We start from the raw sequence: 20,306 nt of genomic DNA, 5'->3' as shown, positions 1-20,306 counted from the left end.
TATATTAGAGTGCATGGATGTCCTTTACCTCCATACATGTTGCCGAGATATCCGACAGACAGAATTGTGTTACTTGAAGTAACAAGACAGTTGGCAGCATATGTGAAGGCATTCAGACACAGACATCAGAATGGAGTTCCAGTACCTATTATTTTGGGTAATTCAGTTGAGGTATGTCCTAATGCTTTAGCCATGGATGACGCAGAGAAGGAGTTAGCCTTGTATTCTTTTTCATCTTTTGCTTTGAGAGAAAGCTTTGATCCTTATGGACATTTAGAGGAGACAGTCGGCAGGAAGTTTAGGCATGAGTATCAGATTGAAGATTTTATGATGAATCTCTTAGATGATCTTGAAGTGAAACGGAAAACACATTCTAGATTGCCTTTGGATTTCATCAGGAAATGCAGGATTTATAGAGTGGCCGACCAAGCTCAGGACAGTGGCAGACATATTCAGTCTTCCTATGATCGAGAAAGCAAAACAATAAGGTTAGATTGGAATGAGCCCGAGGTCGTGGATTTAGATACTTTGATGGCACCAGTCTTGTCTTGTACTCGCAGATGGGTTGACATTCAGCATCAGAAGTTGAGAGAACAAGGCATAGCTATGTCTTTCACTTTGGAAGAGAAACCTGCCGAAGGTGGAGCTAGTGTGAGTGAAGGCAATCCTAATCCTAGAAATTTAGGTGAAGGAAACCTTCGATGTGCCAGTGAGGGCAATCTCCATTCAAGAGGTTCAAAGAGGAAAGAGAGACCTGGAAAGAGAGTCTTCAAAAAAGAAGCAAGAGGCTAACAGAGATCGATCATCCGGTACATCTTCTAGACCAGAGAAGAGAACAATTCAAGTGGAAGAATCCATGGAGTCGATGGTACAGAACGATAGGCAGGAAGAAGGGCAGGCACAGCATGGTTCACCCGATGGATCTCTCCAAGACTATGAGTTAGATGAAGACAAAGAAGACAATGAAATAACATCTCCTCCCAGACAAGAAGAAATAGTGCATAAAGAGATTCAAGTTCAAGAAACAAGATCGATTATCCCAGATTGGTTGAAGGAAAGATTAACCAAGGTGATCGTAGTAGAGGACGAGGACAATGCAATTGATTTAGAGAGCCTTGTTGGACGTTCACACGAAGTAACAGAGAAGAGAAAGGCTACCAAGATGTCCAAGATGATTCGAGATGAGACTGGATCCAGGAAATTGCAGATAGCTACACCGGCACCAGACAAATATGAAGGTGAGATCCTAGCAGAAGAATATGATATACAGACTTTTGAGTTAGGACCACCCACAGCAGAGCAGACTTTAGATGATGCTACCGATTCATTTGAGGCATTGAAAGACAAGCTTAGAGAAGAAATGGAGAAGAATAGAAAGCTTGAGAGAGAGGTCGGTGCATGGAGGACGTATTTCAGTCACATCAATGAGCCTTTGGGACGTCAGGATCCAGTTAGATCACCAGTACAAGCATTACCGCTTCAATCAATCAATGAAGCAGAAAGATTCAGGAACATGGTCCAACGTACAAGTAATTGGATGGATAGATCTCATACAGTGGCCATAGAGTTTGTTACAAGGATGATGAAGATTATTCATCAAGCTATCCAGGTTCTTGAGATGATCCACAATTTGATGATAACAGTAGCTGCATTCGCCCATACCAAGGACGTTATCATTCCTGTCTTGAAAGTTATTAGACACACATCAAGGAAGATTTTAGCGCAGGAGAAGATCTTGGATGGAGAACCTCACAGTTTGTTTCATTGGTCAACCTTACTCCATATGAAGAATGTTTTCTTTGAGGACATCAGTACTAGATGTAGCCAAGTTGAGGAGGTGATCAATCCGATCCAGGACAGAGTATTTGAGGTACTTCGTACCATTCTTGGCAGAAGGATTGAGGTCGAGACAGATGTGGATATGCAGGAACTAGAGGATAGAATCAAGGTCATCTTTTGCAAGGACGCAAATGTTACAGATGAGCAGTATGATCAAATGTTCGCCATCATGCTCCTGATTGAAAGAACAAAGGAACTTGAATCTACTTGGGACGCAGCTCTTCTAGATGCATTCGATCAGGTCATCCACTTAGAAGAGAGTATGAAGAATCTTCCCGAGATTCCAATCGCAGAAATCGAAGGAATCGTTTCAAAATTCATTGCATATGCTAAGAAAGAGAATTGGAAAGGGAATAAGATTCTAGATGAAAGGTTGTTACAGATGACATGACATCTTATTTCTCATTGGTTTATGCCTCCTAGGTTTTTGTGCCAAATTTAATATTTGGCTATGTATTTAATATTGTTCAGTAAAAAGGAGGCCATTTGTAACAAACCCTAATTAGGGTTTAGGTGTCATGATCTTGTCCATTGATTTACTTTCAATCTGGACCTTTCATTGTAATTGGGGATGCTATTTATACCCCCATTTTTCATTTCATTTGGTAATAGAGAAATAGTGAAATAGTGTGAGAGTTAATAGTTGATGTAAGAGAGATTAGAGTTAGAAGCAATTTTATTTGTAGTAAGATTGAGCTTTGAAGAGAGAAATTCAAGCAATTGTTGTACATGATGACTTGGAAATCAATAAAATATTGAAGTTATGGTGTTTTGTTGCAAATTTCTTGAGTTATCTTCATGGTTGTTTGATCTACTTGAAGCGTGCTCAATCAAAGTAGCTTGTTAATTTGAAGGACATAGTGTGAGACTTGATCTTTGGTAGGATTCTTAATCCAAACCACTAGCTTCTTGCTGATTGTAGGAACGCCTTGCGTGGTCGACTGGAGAATACTTTGAATCCCTTAATCTTCAATCATTATTGCATCTTGGATATGTACCTTCGTGGTAGTGTCCTTGATCTTTGATGTATTGAATATCAGTTTATTACCTTAGAAGATCACACTAATTTCAATTGAGTTGTTATCTTATGGCAAAATTGAAGTTGGTTGAATCTTGCCAAGTCTTGTCTACACGAAGTCATCCTTAGGGTTAGATTAGATTAGACCTCTTTCAAACCCTATCCTTTGTTATTTTTGAATAGTTTCTTTAGTTTAGTAAAATCTTGAGCTTTCGGAATACGTAAGGCCCCTTGGAGGAAACAGCAAATCACATCATACCGCTGGAAGCTTGTCCACACGTAGAGACCCTACTAAAAGAACCTTGGAGTTTACCTAACTGATCCTTTACGCGAATCTTCAGCAGTTAGAGACTATTTTCTCAAGAGAGGATAAGATGCCTATTGGTATTTTATTCTGTGTATGATTGTGTACAAAATACACGTCAACAGGTCCTTGAGATCGTCCACAACCTGATGATAACGGTAGCCGCTTTCGCTCACACTAGAGATGTTATCATTCCTGTTCTGCAAGTGATCAAGCAAACACCAAGGAAGATCCTGGCACAAGAAAAGATAATGGATGGAGGAGCTCATAATTTACTTCAGTGGTCAACTCTACTCCAGATGAAAGAGGTTCTTTTCGAGGACATCAACACCAAATGCAATCAAGTTGAGGGCGTCATCCATCCAATTCAGGACAAGGTGTTTGAGGTGTTGTGTACCATTCTTGGCAGGAGGATCGAAGTTGAGACAGATGTGGACCTTCAAGAGTTGGAAGAAAGAGTCAAGGTTATTTTTTGCAAAGATGGGAATGTCATCACAAATGAGCAACAGGATCTAATGTTCACTACTATGCTCCTGATTGAGAAGATCAAAGAACTCGAACCTGGATGGGAAACGGCTCTTCTCAAAGCCTTTGATCAAGTTATCCACTTGGAGGAGTGAATGAGGAATCTTCCCAAGATTCCTATTGTTGAGATTGAGGGAATTGTGTCTAAATTCGTTGCATATGCTAAGAAAGAGCATTGGAAGGGGAATAAGGTTCTAGAAGAGAGGTTGTTATAAAATGATGTGGCATCTTAATTATCATTGGTCTATGTTCCCTCGATTTTTGCGCCAATTAAATATTTGGCTATGCATTTAATAATGTTCAACTAAAAAGGGAACTTTTTGTAACAAACCCTAATTAGGGTTTAGGTGTCAAAATCTCAGCCATTGATCTTCTTTTGATCTGGACCGTTCATTGTAATTGAGGGTGCTATATATATACCCTCACTCTTTTTCATTTTGTCATAGTTAGAAATTAGAAGATTAGAGCTTTTAGAGAGAAGAAAGTTATTTTGTAGCAAGATTGAGCATTGAAGAAAGAATTTCAAGCAATTGTTGTCTATTTTGGCTTTGAGATCAATAAAATATTGAAGTTATGGTGTTTTATTGCAATTCTCGTGGCTATCTTCATGGTTGTTTACTTTCTTGAATCATTCTCAGTTGAAGTAGTATTTAAGCTTGAAGGACTAAGTGTCGGGCTTGATCTTTGGTGAGATTCATGTTCCAAACCACTAGCTTCTTACTGATTGTAAGGACGCCTTGTGTGGTCAACTGGAGATATTTGGATTGCTTGAACCTTCAATCATTATTGAACTATTGATATGTATCTTTATGGTAGTATCTATAATTCTTGATGATTTGAAAATCACTAATCACCTTAGAAGATCGCATCAATTCCAGTAGAGTTGTAATTGCTTGGCAATACTGAAATTGGTAGAATCTTACTGAGTCTAGCCTACATTGAGTCATTCTTAGGATTAGATTAGAATTCATCTCTTGCAGACCTTATCTTTTGATCTTTTTGAGAACCTGTTAGTTTTAGGAAAATTCTGTTCCTGCAACTCGAAAACGTAAGGCCCCTTGAAGAAACAGCATTCACAACGACCACTGGTGCTTATCCACACGTAGAGATCCTACAACGAAGAACCTTGAAGTCTTCCTGATTGATCCTTTCTCGCGATATCTTCATCATTCAGAGGCTTTACTCAAGAGAGGATAAGGTACCCTTGGGTATTTTATTTTGTGTTTGATAGTGTACAAAATACATGTCAACACCGTGATGTTGAAATCGCTGTACGACGCTCCCAAAAAATGAAGATCCGCATATCCGAAAATTGAAGCCTCCAAAATGTCTCCAAAAGACTAATCAATGAAGCCCTATAGGCTCTGATACCATGTAGGATTTTGCCAAGATCAAGGGCACAATGAAAAGCATAAAAAGAGAGACAATAGAATGACAAGAAAAAACTGTATTCTCATCAATATACAAATGATCAACTGGATTAACCAATACAATGAATATAGGCCTGCTTATATAGGCAAGGCCATATGGATGTACGAGCACACAATCATGACATGTGGCTGAATGAGAAACAAGGGTAGGTGAGAAATACTAGGGGTAGGTAGGAGAAATAATATAATATTCCACAAGAGGTGGATGACCCACCGAATGTGGAGTGTAACAACAAAACAAGACCACAAAAGTTGGAATTTCTCCTACAAGCTCTATCCCTATGTGCACACTTCCCCAAGTGTCTCAAATCCAAACTACGAAGAGATGCATTATCCTAAGTTAACTTAAGTAAAGTGTAATAATATCCATAATGAATATTTATTTACACCAACATTAGCCAATAGCCATTATGGCCACTTTACCTTAGCATCACTAGCTTAAACATATGCTTTTGCTTACTGCTCAAATTCATGCTTGCCTTCTCACAATTTCTTGCCATTATAACAATTTAGAGTTCAACCTTATCTTTGTTTAACCATGAAAAATATGTGACATAATGAATGGGAATTGATGATTTCTTTTATGTAGTTTGTCAAGATCTTTGCCATTTTGGATTTGGTCATCAAACCTATGTTTGCTCCTCCTTGCCTTGTCACCAATTAACATATCATTGGGACAAAAGTGCCGGAAGAAATCCCTTTAATGCTCATTGATCTTACATTCAGCTCTAAATATTGTGATATACTCTCCATCCTTCTTTAATGCTAGCAATTTGAGAGGTTTGATCATCTTTATTCATCATATCTCGTTTATTGAGCAATTTACAAATGTTATCAGCTTTGACAAAAACAGACTATCATTTGACATGGAAATTTGACAAAGAGGACATTTAACGAGCATTGATAACACAATAAGAATGATATGTCACATAATTACTGAGTATGATATCGACCAGTAAATGTTTTGTAGGGGTACTGATTTTGGTGCTAACAAAATTAACAATTTGTAGCAAGAAGTCGCATATTCCAAATATAGAAATATGAATGGCAGTGCCTGGATTATTATAAAATATTTGATTAATCAATTGGATCATATTTGAATATATTTCAGCAAAGAAAAAATTGTATTAATGTCCACAATTGACCATAAATAGATCAACACGTCTGAAATGTACAGCAGGTACAACAGTAAAGGACGAGTAAAAAAAGGAGGCCTCAAGCAAACATCAAATACAAAATGGGGTTAACTAAAAAGAAGGGCAAGACCCTAAGAGACATGTTACAAATGTAAGAAGAGATGGATATTCTTGACATACTTGCAATTTATGCTCATTTGATCAACTTGCAACAAGCAGAGTTTGTTTTCTCAAACAAGCAAGAATAACTTTGAAAGTTTGCAACAGAGACATTGTCTACCGGTGGTCTGTAAATGAGAATACATTTTTGGTGGGTAGAATTTTCAAGTGATCATAATATACTTAATTAAAAATACATTTATTTATTGATTGGTAAGTACTAAATTCCTCTTGTATCTTTGGCTTAGATGTCATGACCAAGGGGTATCTCTTCCATCAAATTCTTAAGGACTAGCACTTGTTCTTGTCTGTTGGGTATGTGCACACAGAATTGGATGTGTTATTTTACCCAATTCAACATTTAGACATCTGAGTACATAACATATTTTATAATGATTTTAATATAGTTCTTTAGTATGAAAGCTCCGATGATTATACCTCTTGATCTCATCTCATTTGACAAAATACAGGCACATTTTTTCGATTATTTTGCATTTGGGTTTATTGATTATTTCCAATTGAAGGTCATTGTTCTAAATTTTGCTTGGAACCTAATTGTCTTATTTCTTTTGCTTGAGATTTAATTAAAGCAAGTGTAAGATACAATGTCCTTTGGTGAAATTGTTTTATATTGTTTGATTATAGACATTATTCTATGGCAGAAACTATTGTCATCAACTCAGGACATAGTGAATCATGTCTGTGATGGAGATCCAATGTACTTGGGAAAAGGTCCAGAACTAAATGTAAGGAGCAAGCAACTGACAGATGATGTGAGTCTTTGCATTTTATGAATTTAAATAATTCATCTATCGTGTGTGGTATCTAGTGTTTTTAAATGCCCTACGAGATGGATAGCAAATACATATGGAAAATGATAGGACACAAGAATTTCAATTATTGTCATCGCTTAAAAATAATTTTGATTCAAGTTGTTGATGTTTAAACTTTAAAGAGATTGAAGAACTTAAAATAATATTTTTTATAGAAAGTTATCGAACACTAAAATGTTTAGTTTACTTGTTCTTTATTACCACATGGGACTTATAAAATAGGACAGAATAGAATTAGAATCTGTATTTATGTTCATATGGGACCTTGTAGGATCTATGGGCTGGGGTAATATAAGTTACAATAGAATTAATGCAAGGTTGTCACTGCAAGCCGCGTTTTTTCGATCTTGTTGATTTGTTGTACTCTAAAATAATAAAATATCCTTAACTACTCACTCGTTTAGTCAATAAAATCAGTAAGCTTCTTGCACTATAACTATTCGAATTTTCATGCCTTATTGACTGCTTTTGCCGTGCTCATAGATAAGACAATGCTACATCACATGCGTATCATCCTCAGTTTATCCTAGATTACAAAGCCAACATAATCATTCTCCTCGGTTTATATTTTCTTCCATCTCTTTGTTTCAATTGCCAAGTGATGAAAACTTAGTCTTAATTGGAATGTTATATCTTTTATGCAGGGATATTTATCTCTTGGAAGCAATACTGTTTTGTCTAGTTGATCATTGTGTTGACATCATGTTGGTAACATCTTATTTTCTAACTAGGAGTTTGCTAAAGCTTCTGTATTACCTTCTTTTGTAGCGAGTTCTTGATGAATGATGGTTCTTCGGAAAATCCTCCTTTTTAAATTCCCATTTTTTGTCCATATCTTTCTATCATGGCAGCAGCCTTGGTTGTGATACTTGTGGCAGATATTGATTTGGCAAACCCAAAATATAAATGGGATTCAATTACATGGGATATAAAAGGACAATTCTGGGAAACAAAAATTGCTAAAAAAGTAAAATAAATAGGGGAAAAACATAGTTTTTTGTTATTTCAAGCCATATGAAGGGATTTTTTTTTTGTTCTTCCATCTGGCAGAATCAAAACAAATTTAATTTTTGTAATTCTTTAAAACCTGAATGGGGGTCTAGGATTGGCCAAAGTTAAGGCCTTTGAGGCCACATGGACCTTTATGGCACATGCCGTTGTTTATAATTTTATCAATTGTAAACAAGCTCCAAAACCTTAAAAAATGTGGGTGTCGAGGCATAGAGCAATAATTAGTCTCTAACTGAATAAGAATAAGACCATGGAAGAGAAGATGAATTCACTGCAAGAGTCCATAAAAAACCTTCTTTTGTCCTGAAACAATTTGTTATTCCTAGCTCACCAAAGGTGCAAGTAAATTTCATTGGAAAGACTTAACCATATCCAGTTAAAATATTTGTCAAAACCTTTTACAAAGCCAAAGAGAATTTTACGCCACATTATAGCATTCTTGTTATCAAGCCCCAACTTATTTCTTAAAAACATAGACCAAACATTATCGACAAATTAACATTTAAATAAAAGATGAAGAATAGACTCGTGACAATTTCATATAGGACAAACATATGGACAAATTCCAACATCCTTAGAATTTAGTGCTAACATCAATCTTCTTTAAGATCAGGAGTCATCTAAAACATGAATTTTTAAGTTCCATCCATTTACTAGATATGAGAAGATGTATGTCCAATCTTTTTTAGTTAGGGAAAGGTTACACAACAAGTTAAGCATATCAATCACCTCATTAGTATTGTTCAACGTTTTGCATATATCCTTAGTTTTGGTGTAAGTAAAGGAGTGCCATTCTTCCATTTAATATTTTGCTTCAGATTTCTGTATTGAATTTAAGTTGAATTGGAAACTTAAAATCATATGTAGCCATCTAAAAAATGGAGTAGATATTTTTTTTGGAAATCAGGAATTTGAAATTTTAACTGAATATCAATCCAAGAACTCAAATTACTGCCATTAAATATATCACAAAGTCTTTTGCAGCTTTTAGCATCCCAATAACTTGCCGAATAGTGCCCAGTGAGGCTAAATGCTTGTTATGAAATGCAAGATTCCACCTCATGGACTTGTAGTTGACTAAAGTACTTACAATTCGAGACAAACCTTCGTGACCATCAACCAAATGTTTCAGACTTCTAGTTCCTCCAAATAGTGCAAAAGACTAGAGAGCCTTAGATCTTGTAAAAAAGTTACCAAACATAATAGCATGTGGGCATAGACCTTTCCATTGTTTATTCTATTTCGTAGTAGCCCGATTGATATTATTCCTCATTAGGATTTTCTAGGTTTCTAACCCTTCAATAACTTTTAGAATCCATTTTGTAGCTATGGTAATACTTTGTAATTTAAGATCTTTTAAACCCATACCACTTAATCTCTTGGATAGGCAACACCAATTTCAGTTGACTTAAGGCCTTTTCTTGCTACTCTTCTCGTCTAACCACAAAATGTTTTTGATAAGCGTGTGAATTTTATCCACTTGTATACTCCCAAATAACCATGCAGAGGCATAACAGATGCTGAAAGAAGACAGGGCATTTTGGCACATTTGGGCCTCACTAACCAGAGAAAACAAGTGGCCTTGCCACGTACTATCTTTTGGAAAACTCATTCCCACATTTCTTTGAAAGAGAGCTCAATTTAAAAACGTATTACCTGATACTTCATGGTTTTATCAGGCCCACCCCACTCCCAACCTATTTTTAAGAATCTCAATTAGGAGGGTGAATACTACAACCTAGAGCAATAGACTTACTGGAGTAGATTTTAGAACTAGAGGCAAAACAATACATGCCCAATCTGTTTATTAAGTTGTCAAAATTATCATCATCAAAAACAAGAAATATAGTTGTATCACCAGCAAATCGTACATTCAACATCTCATTCTTATCAAGCAGAATAAGGCCTTTTACATGGGGCCTAATATCATTAGTTCTAACTTCCAAGAATACATTGTAGGGCTTCTAAGGCAGTAACGAAGAGGGTGGGGGCAAGTGGAAAGCTCTACTTAAAAGGGTTTTTGCAAGAGAAAAGGATTAGTCAAATCACCATCAGTTTCAACCTAGACTTAATTTCAAGAGAAAGGTGGCTGATGTAGTCGGCTAAATAAATAATTGTTATGTTTTTTAATTGAGATGATTAGTTCCTGACTACTTTTGGGTTGGTAGTTGGTAGTTACCAATGGTTGATAGCCTTAACCAACTCGGTACACTATTTATATGTAGTTGTTTGTAGTCGGGATATCTCTTTGATGTTATTTACTGATTGCACATCTATTGCATGGTAATATAGATACATCTTCCAAGCATGTTATAGTGAGTTATATTCCTACATCTTCCAAGCATGTTATAGTCAGTTATATTCCTATGTTTTGTTAATATACATTTCCGTGTACTTTGTAATATTACAAGTAGAATAGTGAGTAAACATTTGGCGCTTTGCTGATATGAATCTTAGGAAAATAAATTCATAGATTGGCAGTATGGCGATGTGATAGCCCGACCCGTGGAAGAACTTGAAGTAACTAAAATTGAAGAAGAGGAATACACTACAGAAGATGAACTGACACAAGACTTGGTTTACTTGTGGGAAGAATTCGTAAACTCGTTCATTAGAAGGGAGGCTCTTTAGTTAGAGGTCCTTGAGAGCGCCATTCGGGATAACCTAACAATTAATGACGAAGTTGACCATCTTCTTCAGAGACTGCCGAGGTTGCTCGTATGTAACTTTATTACCCTTTAGACCTTTGGGAAGAGAGACATCAGGAGCAAGGTAAGCAATAGATGCTACAATAGTACGGAGAACAAATTCGGAGGGTAGAGGAAGAATGTGACACCACCAGAAGACGTACCTCTAAAAATTAATGCTCGTGTAGCCAAACAAAGACAAGACGTATCCCAAGCAGTCAGGAAGCTACAAAAGGATTGGTAAGATCGCTTTGGTTGAGAGAACAAAGCGAGCGATGAAGATGACTGACAAGAATTGTGAAAGCAGAAAATGAAAGACTACTGAGGGAAAGCCCAAGTTCGTCGAGAAGCAAAAGTCAAATTGTTAGTTGAGTCGGGATGAGAGGAAGAATCTCATTAATGATGAGCAGACAAAGAGCTAGTGGGTGAAACTTGCAAGACACCTACCACTCCTTGACGAAGCATACAAAGACCTTGCTGCTCAAATAGGCAACCCGTCCGTACAATCAATATCAGACGAAGAGTAGGAAGAAGGAAACCTTGAGACCGAGTTTTGTGAGATACTCAAGAGTAACTTACACCGCATAGGGCAACTATCCATATCGAAAGAATCGAGAATTGGGGGCACTAAGCCGAAGACTCCGAGGAGAAGAGAATCCAAGAACGAAGTGGAAGGTAACTAGAGTACAAGGGACACTAAGGGTGCACATGTAGAGGACTCGTACCCATGAGTGCAAGTGAAGCACCAGAACATTGAGAGAAAAATAGTCCAAGTCTCGGGCATAGTGCGTGTACCAATCAAGAAAGATGGTGACTCCCCTAGTGAGTCCAAATGTCGATAGGCAAAAATTTCCAAAGTTCACAGAAAATGGGTTAGAGGACTCAATAAGGCACTGCAAGATGTGCGAAACTATATGGAGAGCAAGCTATTAGGAGGATGGAGACTATTGGCCAAGAGTGTTTCCAACAACGCTACAGGGTATAGCCATTGATTGGTTCATAAAGTTTGATGATGAATCTACATAATCTTGGGAAGTGTTGAGGAAGGCATTTGAGGCGGAGTTTAGGCTGTTGACAACGAGATTGTGGCAGAGATTTATAACACTACAAGGGAAGAATGAGAACATACAAGCTTAGAATTGTAGGCTCAAGGAATTGCTGGTCAAGTTGGAGAATTAGCTAGCCAACAGGATGAACAAATAGAGGTACATTGAGGGATTGATTCCCTCACTATGCAAGAAAATGAAAATAGTACTTCCATCATCGTACGTGGATATGTAATATTGGGAGATGGACATTGTGAGTAAATCCAAAACATCCGCTTGAGGAAAGTGGAAGATGGATGACAATGAGAGTATTGAAGATAGTAGAGACAAAGAATCCAAGACCGTGCAAGCCCTACAACAAGACATGATGTGTATGATGAACTAAAAGTCAAGAAGGAAAGTTCTAAGGAAACGAGAGAATGGTGCACTGATTGCAAAGTAGGTTACATAAAGACAAATTGTCCAAATAAGCTATTCTACAACATCTGTTAGGTATTGGGACATTCCATCAAGGAATGTCTGTACAATCTAAATAGAAGTACACAAGTGCTTGTTACTCAGGGGGTCGGGGAACAATGAACCCCACTGACCACACCTCCAAAACCACCGAACAATTCTAATGCATCGCCTAGTGGATACGGCAATAGGTGAGGAAACAATAACTAGTACAACAATAACAATAGTGGCATGAGAAGTAGAATACAGTACGACACCAAAGGAAGACCAATGATCTAGTGTTGAAATTGTAATGAATGGTGTCACTTTGCTTGAGAAAAATGGTCAAAACAATTTGGAAATGTTGTGCAAGTGGTGTGGATTGGGCAATCACGAAGACACTGAATGCCTGAAATTAGAGTTAATATGATGGTGGTGGTCCTAATCAGATTTGGCATTCACCAAATTACAGTAAAAAAAGGTAGTGTACCTAGATACTTGTATAGAGAAGGAAAAACTTTGAGAAGCCAAAATTGATGTGGAATGGGTGATGGTGAGAGAACCTCCAACAAAGTCGCAAGTACTTCATTGTGATCAGAGTCAGAGAGAAACATATTACGACAAATGTTGTAGACAACAATACTTGTAAAAGTGATAGATCTAAAAACTATGCCACAATTGAAAGTAGCAATTACCAACATAGTTAGTGACAACAAAGTCGACGATAACCAATGCAAGCAACAAGAAGGCCTAATATTGGAACCACCACTAGAAGGCAAACAAGCTACTAATCCCATGCTGTTGATGGTGAGCATCAAGAGGAGGCTGACCATTGTCAAGATGGAAATAACTTGACGAACACTATTGTCAATGGAGGCTTGAGAGTTAATGTGCTGCAAGAAGACACTTGGAAATGTCTTGAGAAACCAACCCTTTGGTTGTCGACATTCCAACTGGTGGGTGTTGACCACAATGGTATCAAGCCGTTGGGAACGTTGATGGCATAGAAGGTGATAATCGGGATGCAACTGTTCCTCTTGGACTTTGTAGTCATCCTGTTGCAAAAGGCATACAACGCACTACTCAGGAGGCGGGGATGGCTGATTACTGCAAAGGTAGACCACAATTGGAAGCGTAACACACTCTTGATCGAAAGGAAAGACAGTATGTCATTGATTTGAGGAATTAAGCAATGAGTGAACAATTGGCATCATCCAAGTTAGAGTTAAAAGATGGAGAGTCGAGAATGGATGAAGAAAGAAAATACATGGAACCGAATGAGGAAGGGGTGCTCGATCTGGAGAATCGCTCTAAACATGAGACAAGTTTCTTGAATGGTTTGTTTCACTGGCAGATGGAAGACTACAAAGTTTTTATCCTTGAATGTAACATGCTATAGATTGGGGAAATTGAAGGAAACCAAGGTATGAAAAATAATATGTTTCTTCCAAAATATGAAGAATACAAGGAGGGAGTAACCGACTCATCATTTTGAAATAGACAAGATAATAAAGTACGAGGAGTTGATTATGAAGAAGGTAAACCTGGGTGATCAAGACAACCTAAGAGTAATCTTGGTCGGTGACAACTGGGACCTAGTACTTAAGCCAACGACACTCAAGATATACATGGAGTATAAGGACACTTTTTCTTGGATGTACAAGGATCTTAACTGTATACTACCAAAACTATGCGTGCACAAAAATCCTCTCATACCTAGTGCTTAGACAATGAGAAAAAGAATTATGCCGCTAGAGTACAAGACACAATTGAGAAGATGATGGAAGTAGGCATAATTTTTAAAGTAGAGATGAGTGAATGGGTTTTGCAGATTGTGATTTCACTGAAGCAGATCGAACAAATTAGAATGTGTGGACTTTTGTAGCTTGAATGCAATGACTACTAAAGACCCATTCACAATCTCGTTCACAGATTTAATTCTAGAGGAAGTGGTTGGTCATGAGATGTACTCATTCATGGTCGGTTCTTAGGGTACAATCAAATAAGTATCGCCAAAGAAGATAAGCTAAAGATGACATTCATGGTGGAAGATGGCATGTATGTGTACAACTAAATGCTATTTGGTCTATGCAATGCGTCGATGACATTTTAGAGAGTCATTTTGAAGATTTTTGATAAGATGTCCATAGGAAATTTCAAGGCGTTTTTTAATGACTAGGCAATCTTTAGTGGTTAGGATAATCACTTAAGAGCACTTTGAGAGTGTATGGAATGGTGCAGATGAGCACGACTGACACTCAATGAGAAGAAATGTAGATTTGTGGTACCCCAGAACAAGTTTCTAGGCCACCTTGTTTGCAAGGCTAGATTGAAGACAAATTCCGATAAGGGTGATCATGTAGTTGGAAGCACCCGAGAATATCACAACGGTTAAGTCATCTCTTGGGCATGTTGGTTATTATAGGAGATTTATAAAGAATTTTGCTTAGATTCCTTACCCATTGAACATATTAAGAAGGAAAGGCCAACCATTTATATGGACTGAAGACCAGGAGGAGGCTTTTAATGAACTAAAGACAAGGCTTATAAGTTCACCAATCTTGGTGTACCCTGACTAGAGTTGAGAATTCCTAGTATGTGTGGATGCATCAAATTATATTGGAGCAACACTTGCCCAAGTGGGTACCTAAGGGCTAGACGACCTTGTATTTTTTGCAAGTTGGTTGTTGTCAATATCAGAAAAGAACTACAGCGTGATTGAGAGGGAAGCACTCAGAATGGTGTACTTAGTGCAAAAATTTAGACACTGCCTATTGGCCACATCATTTATATTCTATGTGGACCACCAAGCTCTCATGTATCTAGTGTTCAAAACAATTATCTAGGGGCGAGGGAGTAGATGGTTGTTCCTACTTCAAGAGTTCACAGTCACCATCATCGTCAGACTAGAGAAAATCCATGCAATACAACCAGCTTTGAAGGATAAAGTTGGGAGAATCACTTGAGGGAGTAAATGAAGGTTTCCTTGATGCTCACCTATTCCAAATTGCTGCACTACCACCTTGGTATGCGAATATTGGAGAGTACTTGTCCATAGGCACGTTTTGAGAAGAAATGCTGCTAGGGGAGAGATGAAAGCCAGCCTCGAAGAGCAAAAATTTCCAATTAATAAATGTATTATTATATAATATGGGGTTTGATCAAGTTCTCATGTGATGTGTAATGCAGGAGGAAATACCTAGTGTATTGAAGGAAGCACACGAAGGTCTCGCGAGAGGACACATGGGATTGAATGCCATAGCTCAGAAAGTTCTACTAGCTGAGTTTTTGTGGCCAATAGTGCACACCAACACATGAGAGTGGGTAGTAGGATGTGACACTTTCCAAAGAATGGGCAAACCTCTCAAGCGAGATTATATGTCATTTTTCCTTTAGCAACCTTAGGAGCTCTTCGAGAGGTGGGGACTGGACTTCTTCGATCCATTGAAGGTCAACCAACTACATTGATACCAATACATAATGGTAGGAATAGAGTACCTAGCAAAGCAAAGGCAAGAGCATTGTTGGACAACCCATTTGTGAGTACGACTAGATTCAATTATGAGTAGATTGTCATAAGGTATGGTATTCCAATTCAGATCACAAGTGATTGGGTAGTCCATTTTGTGAATCATGCATTAGGCTGATGATGATAGAGTTCCAAATCTTTCACAACTTGTCAAGTTTGTACTACCTAAGATCAAATGTTCAGGTTGAATCAACAACCAAGGTATTGATATTAGTCATTCATAAATCATGTGGCATCAAAGAGGCTGACTAGGAGGAGAAATTGCCAGCCATATTTTGGGCCTACCATATGACATACAAGGTAACGATTGGGCATATACCCTTCCAGTTGATGTACAGTCAGGAAGCAATTGTCCTTGCGGAGTAGATGGTTCCAAGCCTGAGAATTATAGTAGAAAATAGACTTGGAGACAGAGAGTCTAAAGGAACGACTTTTTAGTTGAACCAATTGGGCGAATGGAGAGTGCTTGCATAGTGGGCAACGGGGAACATGCAACAACAGAGAAAGTATTGGCACGACAAACACCTCCAGAGAATGCACTTTCCATCGGGACAGTTAGTTTTGAAATATAATGGTTGTAATGAAATTAGGCTAGGTAAGTTAAAGGTCCGATGGATTGGCCTTTTAAATTCTGAGAAGTTTATGAGAATGAAGCCATCAAACTAGAGAATTTGGACAACACTATGCTAAAAGATAGTATTAATGGATCAAAGTTAAAACTTTATAAAGAAAGAACAAAGACGCGAATCTCATTAATGAAGCCATCGGTCTTTTCCTCGATGCCATTCACAATCAGGTGCCTTCGAACAAGTGGGGTGGGTTTCAATCAGTCAGCTAACCTGATGCTTTTTGGATGACCGCATTCTATTGGGCGAACTTAGGAGTGCAGTTGGCTGGTGAAGAGGCAACACAACTTGCCAGGAAGAAGAGGAAGCAAAGGGACGATTCCGGGAGTGAAGACGACCGTAAGACAATTAAAGTATCTTCTTCCTTGAGAAAGACTATAGAGGAAGTGCCACTTGCAGCAGAGGCATGTTCTGTAGAGGATGTGGAGGAGGCCATCCTTGTTGAGATTACGACCATAGCACCTTTGCCAATAGTCCCCTTGCCAGCAACACCATTGGTGGCAACCCCACCTCCACTGGTCATACCATCGCGAACAATTCTATCGGTGGCAGCTCCACCACCACCAATTGTGAAACTACTAGTGCTATCCACACTTACACTTCCAATAGAAGGCATTATAGAGTTTGAGGACAACATCGACAATTGGTTAGGCATGTTAGGGGTACCACTAGATGCCCCTCCGATAGAGTTGCTAGGATTACTCTCGAATAATGTTTGGATACATGAGACAGTGATTGTGATAGCAATCAACTCTCAACAGGGTGAACATTATAGTCGCAACTAATCTAGCCACTTGTAGAGCCAACACTTGCTAGGGAGATAGTTCATCCATCCATAGAGCCAACTCCCGTTGCAGTTCAATAGGCACCTTTGGAGGCTACATAGTTGCTAGCCACACCCCTAAAAGGGATGTTGTCATCTAGTGAGGTTGACAGAATTGTTCTAGCGTTGGGCCAGCCAAATCCCTATGATCCTATTGACATAGTACAATGCTACATTGGAGAACTACAATCAATGGCCAAGTTTATGGATATAGTGGGGGACATTGCCTGCGACTTGATATTGGCCATGATCCATTAGTAGCACATGAGGTAGGGCAGATTCTCACATTCATGTAGGTAGGACGTGAAGGAGAATCCTTAGGATGCTTCATCTCCTGAGGATGGCCAGTAGAGACACTTGAGATGCTAACTGCTTGGCAACCATGATGACCAACAATTGGAGGTAGACATGGATGAGTTCTGAGAGCACTTCACGACATGGAGTTGTGCTTTAGAGATATCTTCCTCTACTAGCCCAAACATATGGCTTTGATGGAGGAAGCCACTCAGTCGATGGACTAGGCCCTTCGTTAAGCTGAGAGTTCTTGGAGAGAGTTGGCTGATCACATTTGAAAATCTTTGTTGCAATTGGTCAACATACACGAGTTGCAACATTAGAGAAAACAGTGTTTGAGAGAGATAGCTAGCTAATGGAGAGGGACAAAAAATTAGCAGAGAGGGCCATTGAGCTTGGAGAATAAGACTGATAGTTAGCAAAGAGGGATAGCAAGTTACTGGAGAAGGAATAGGAACTTGAGATGATAAAGAAGCTTTTGATGGAGGCTGCTTACATCGTGAAGGCAGCCCGAGAGCAAGAGTTGGTGACCAACCAATTCCTTCAGCATCTTTAGTTGCAACACTCTTAGGCAATCACCCCTACGTCCACTGTGCATCCAGGGATGTCTTTTCACCTTCCCCCCTCAGTAAATTTCTCTTCAATTTTGTTGTGTCTTGCTCTCAACTGGTGAGCTGATGTAGTCGACAAAAGTATATGGTTGTAGTCGGCTAAATAAATAATTGTTATGTTTTGTAATTGAGATGATTAGTTCTTGACTACTTGTGGGTTGGCAGTATTGGTGGTTGGTAGCCTTAATCGACCTAGTACACTATTTATATGTAGTTGTTTGTAGTCAATATATCTCTTTGATGTTATGCACATCTATTACTTGGTAAAAAGATACATCTTCTAAGCGTGTTACAGTGAGTTATATTCCTATGTTTTGTTTATATACATTTCCGTTTACTCTATAATATTGCAAGTAGAGTAGTTAGTAAACAATCCTCGAGTAGAATTTCAACCATTTTACAAAACTTGTCTAGGAGACTAATGGTTTTAACTTTTAAGCATCACCGTGTTCAAGGGCCACTCAATCTTATCATAGACTTTCTCAAAATCAAGGACCATACAAATATTCTATCTAGACTTCTTAGCCTATTCAACACCTTCCCAACTAGGAATAAGATTCTCTCGGATCACCTTGTTTTAATGAAGCCTATTTGAGTAGGAGAGATGATTTTAGGAAGAATGCTCCTTAACTTGATTGCCAAGGCCTTGGCCATTATTTTATAGGAGACATTTAATAGAGTTGTTGGTCTTCAATATTTTCTTGAAGTTCTACCCCCCTCTTTAGGAAGAAGCTTAATTACACCTTTCTTTATTTCACTTCTGAATGTGCCTATTTGGATAGCCTCTCTTCGTAGACTTCTAGCAAATCAGGTACAATCCTGTCAATTTTTTTCATAAAATTAAATGGAAAGACCATCTCATCCAAAAAACTTTCCATTTTTTCAAAAAGTTGATAGAAAAACATATTTATTCTTCAAAGAGATCTTGTCAAGAAAAATACCATCATCCTTTTCCACTCATATAGGAATTACTTGTAGTCAACGTACAATGTCTATTGTTATGTTTGATAATATTGGTTATCCAATTATGTATTAATTGTTCGTATTAAGTTGTTTATCACTCTCGGGTAGTTATAAGTGTTGGTAGTTACTGCTATATTTGATAAATTAAATACATGAAATAATAATAAAGATGACAATGCATACCAGATACAAGAGTAAACTATATCTTTATTCGCACACGAAATTTTAAAAAAGAAGAAGACTAGAGATGGTTGGCCAAGGATTACAGTTGATTCTGCTACATCATACTACCTTCATTGATGTACACAATATATTTAAAGGACCCGATGGTTGCCAAGAGGAACACAACCATCAACCAACCGACGTTTATAACCACTCGAGAGTGACAAACAACTTGATACAAACAATTAATACATTGTTAGATAGCCAATATTGTCAAACATAACAATAGACATTGTATGCTGACTACATTACTCTTCTAGAGAGCTCCCTGGCCTGCTTATTAGCCTTGCTGCATTGTGATTATAAGAGACGCATATAGAATACCTGAAAGGCATATTTAGTGCTCTTGTAGTCATTTTTGATGCTAACATTAATATTAATGGGTCCTATTCTTTCTCATTTAAATTTAGCTTTCAACATATTGAAGAATATTTTTATCTTTGTCTTCCCTTGTAATCCAGTTTATCCCTGCCTTCATTTTGATCCCTTGAGTAATAAAATTCCTGTGACACCTGCATTCACGTTTAATTTCACAAGTCTATTCTAGAGACCTACACTACTAGGATTGTTTTGAATTTTGTCTTCACATTCAAGACCCTTCTTCCTTTTGCCAAGAGCTTCCTTATTCCCAATTGTGCTAAGGAATGTTTTCTAGCAACCAGTCAAATTCTCTCAGAATGTTATGGCAGATTTTGAGAGGAAAATTCTTTTATTTATGTTCCTAGTGGTGTGGACACCATTCATGCAACCCCTATCTTGCAGAAGATGAGTATTCAATTTGTATGGCCCTTTCTTAAATTCTCTATGGCCAGTGA

At 38.0% G+C, this 20,306-nt stretch overlaps 1 protein-coding gene across 7 annotated transcripts in view; it reads left to right on the top strand.

The window, feature by feature from the left end:
* Positions 1 to 20,306, top strand: part of LOC131065538 (negative regulator of systemic acquired resistance SNI1) — a 175,869-nt gene that overhangs the window by 60,008 nt on the left and 95,555 nt on the right. For 5 of the 7 annotated variants that reach the window (XM_058000063.2, XM_058000065.2, XM_058000062.2 and 2 more), the window contains exon 7: positions 7,074 to 7,184. In XM_058000063.2, coding sequence (XP_057856046.2) covers positions 7,074 to 7,184 — 111 coding nt within the window. The remainder of the gene's footprint in view (positions 1 to 7,073; positions 7,185 to 20,306) is intronic. The other 2 variants (XM_059219776.1, XM_058000064.2) reach the window with 1 other exon arrangement.

This window comes from Cryptomeria japonica, chromosome 4 (genome assembly GCF_030272615.1).
Source record: "Cryptomeria japonica chromosome 4, Sugi_1.0, whole genome shotgun sequence".
Taxonomy (NCBI): Eukaryota; Viridiplantae; Streptophyta; class Pinopsida; order Cupressales; family Cupressaceae; genus Cryptomeria; species Cryptomeria japonica.
The sequence above is the reverse complement of the archived record's forward strand: the minus strand, read 5'-3'. Positions and strand labels throughout refer to the sequence as shown.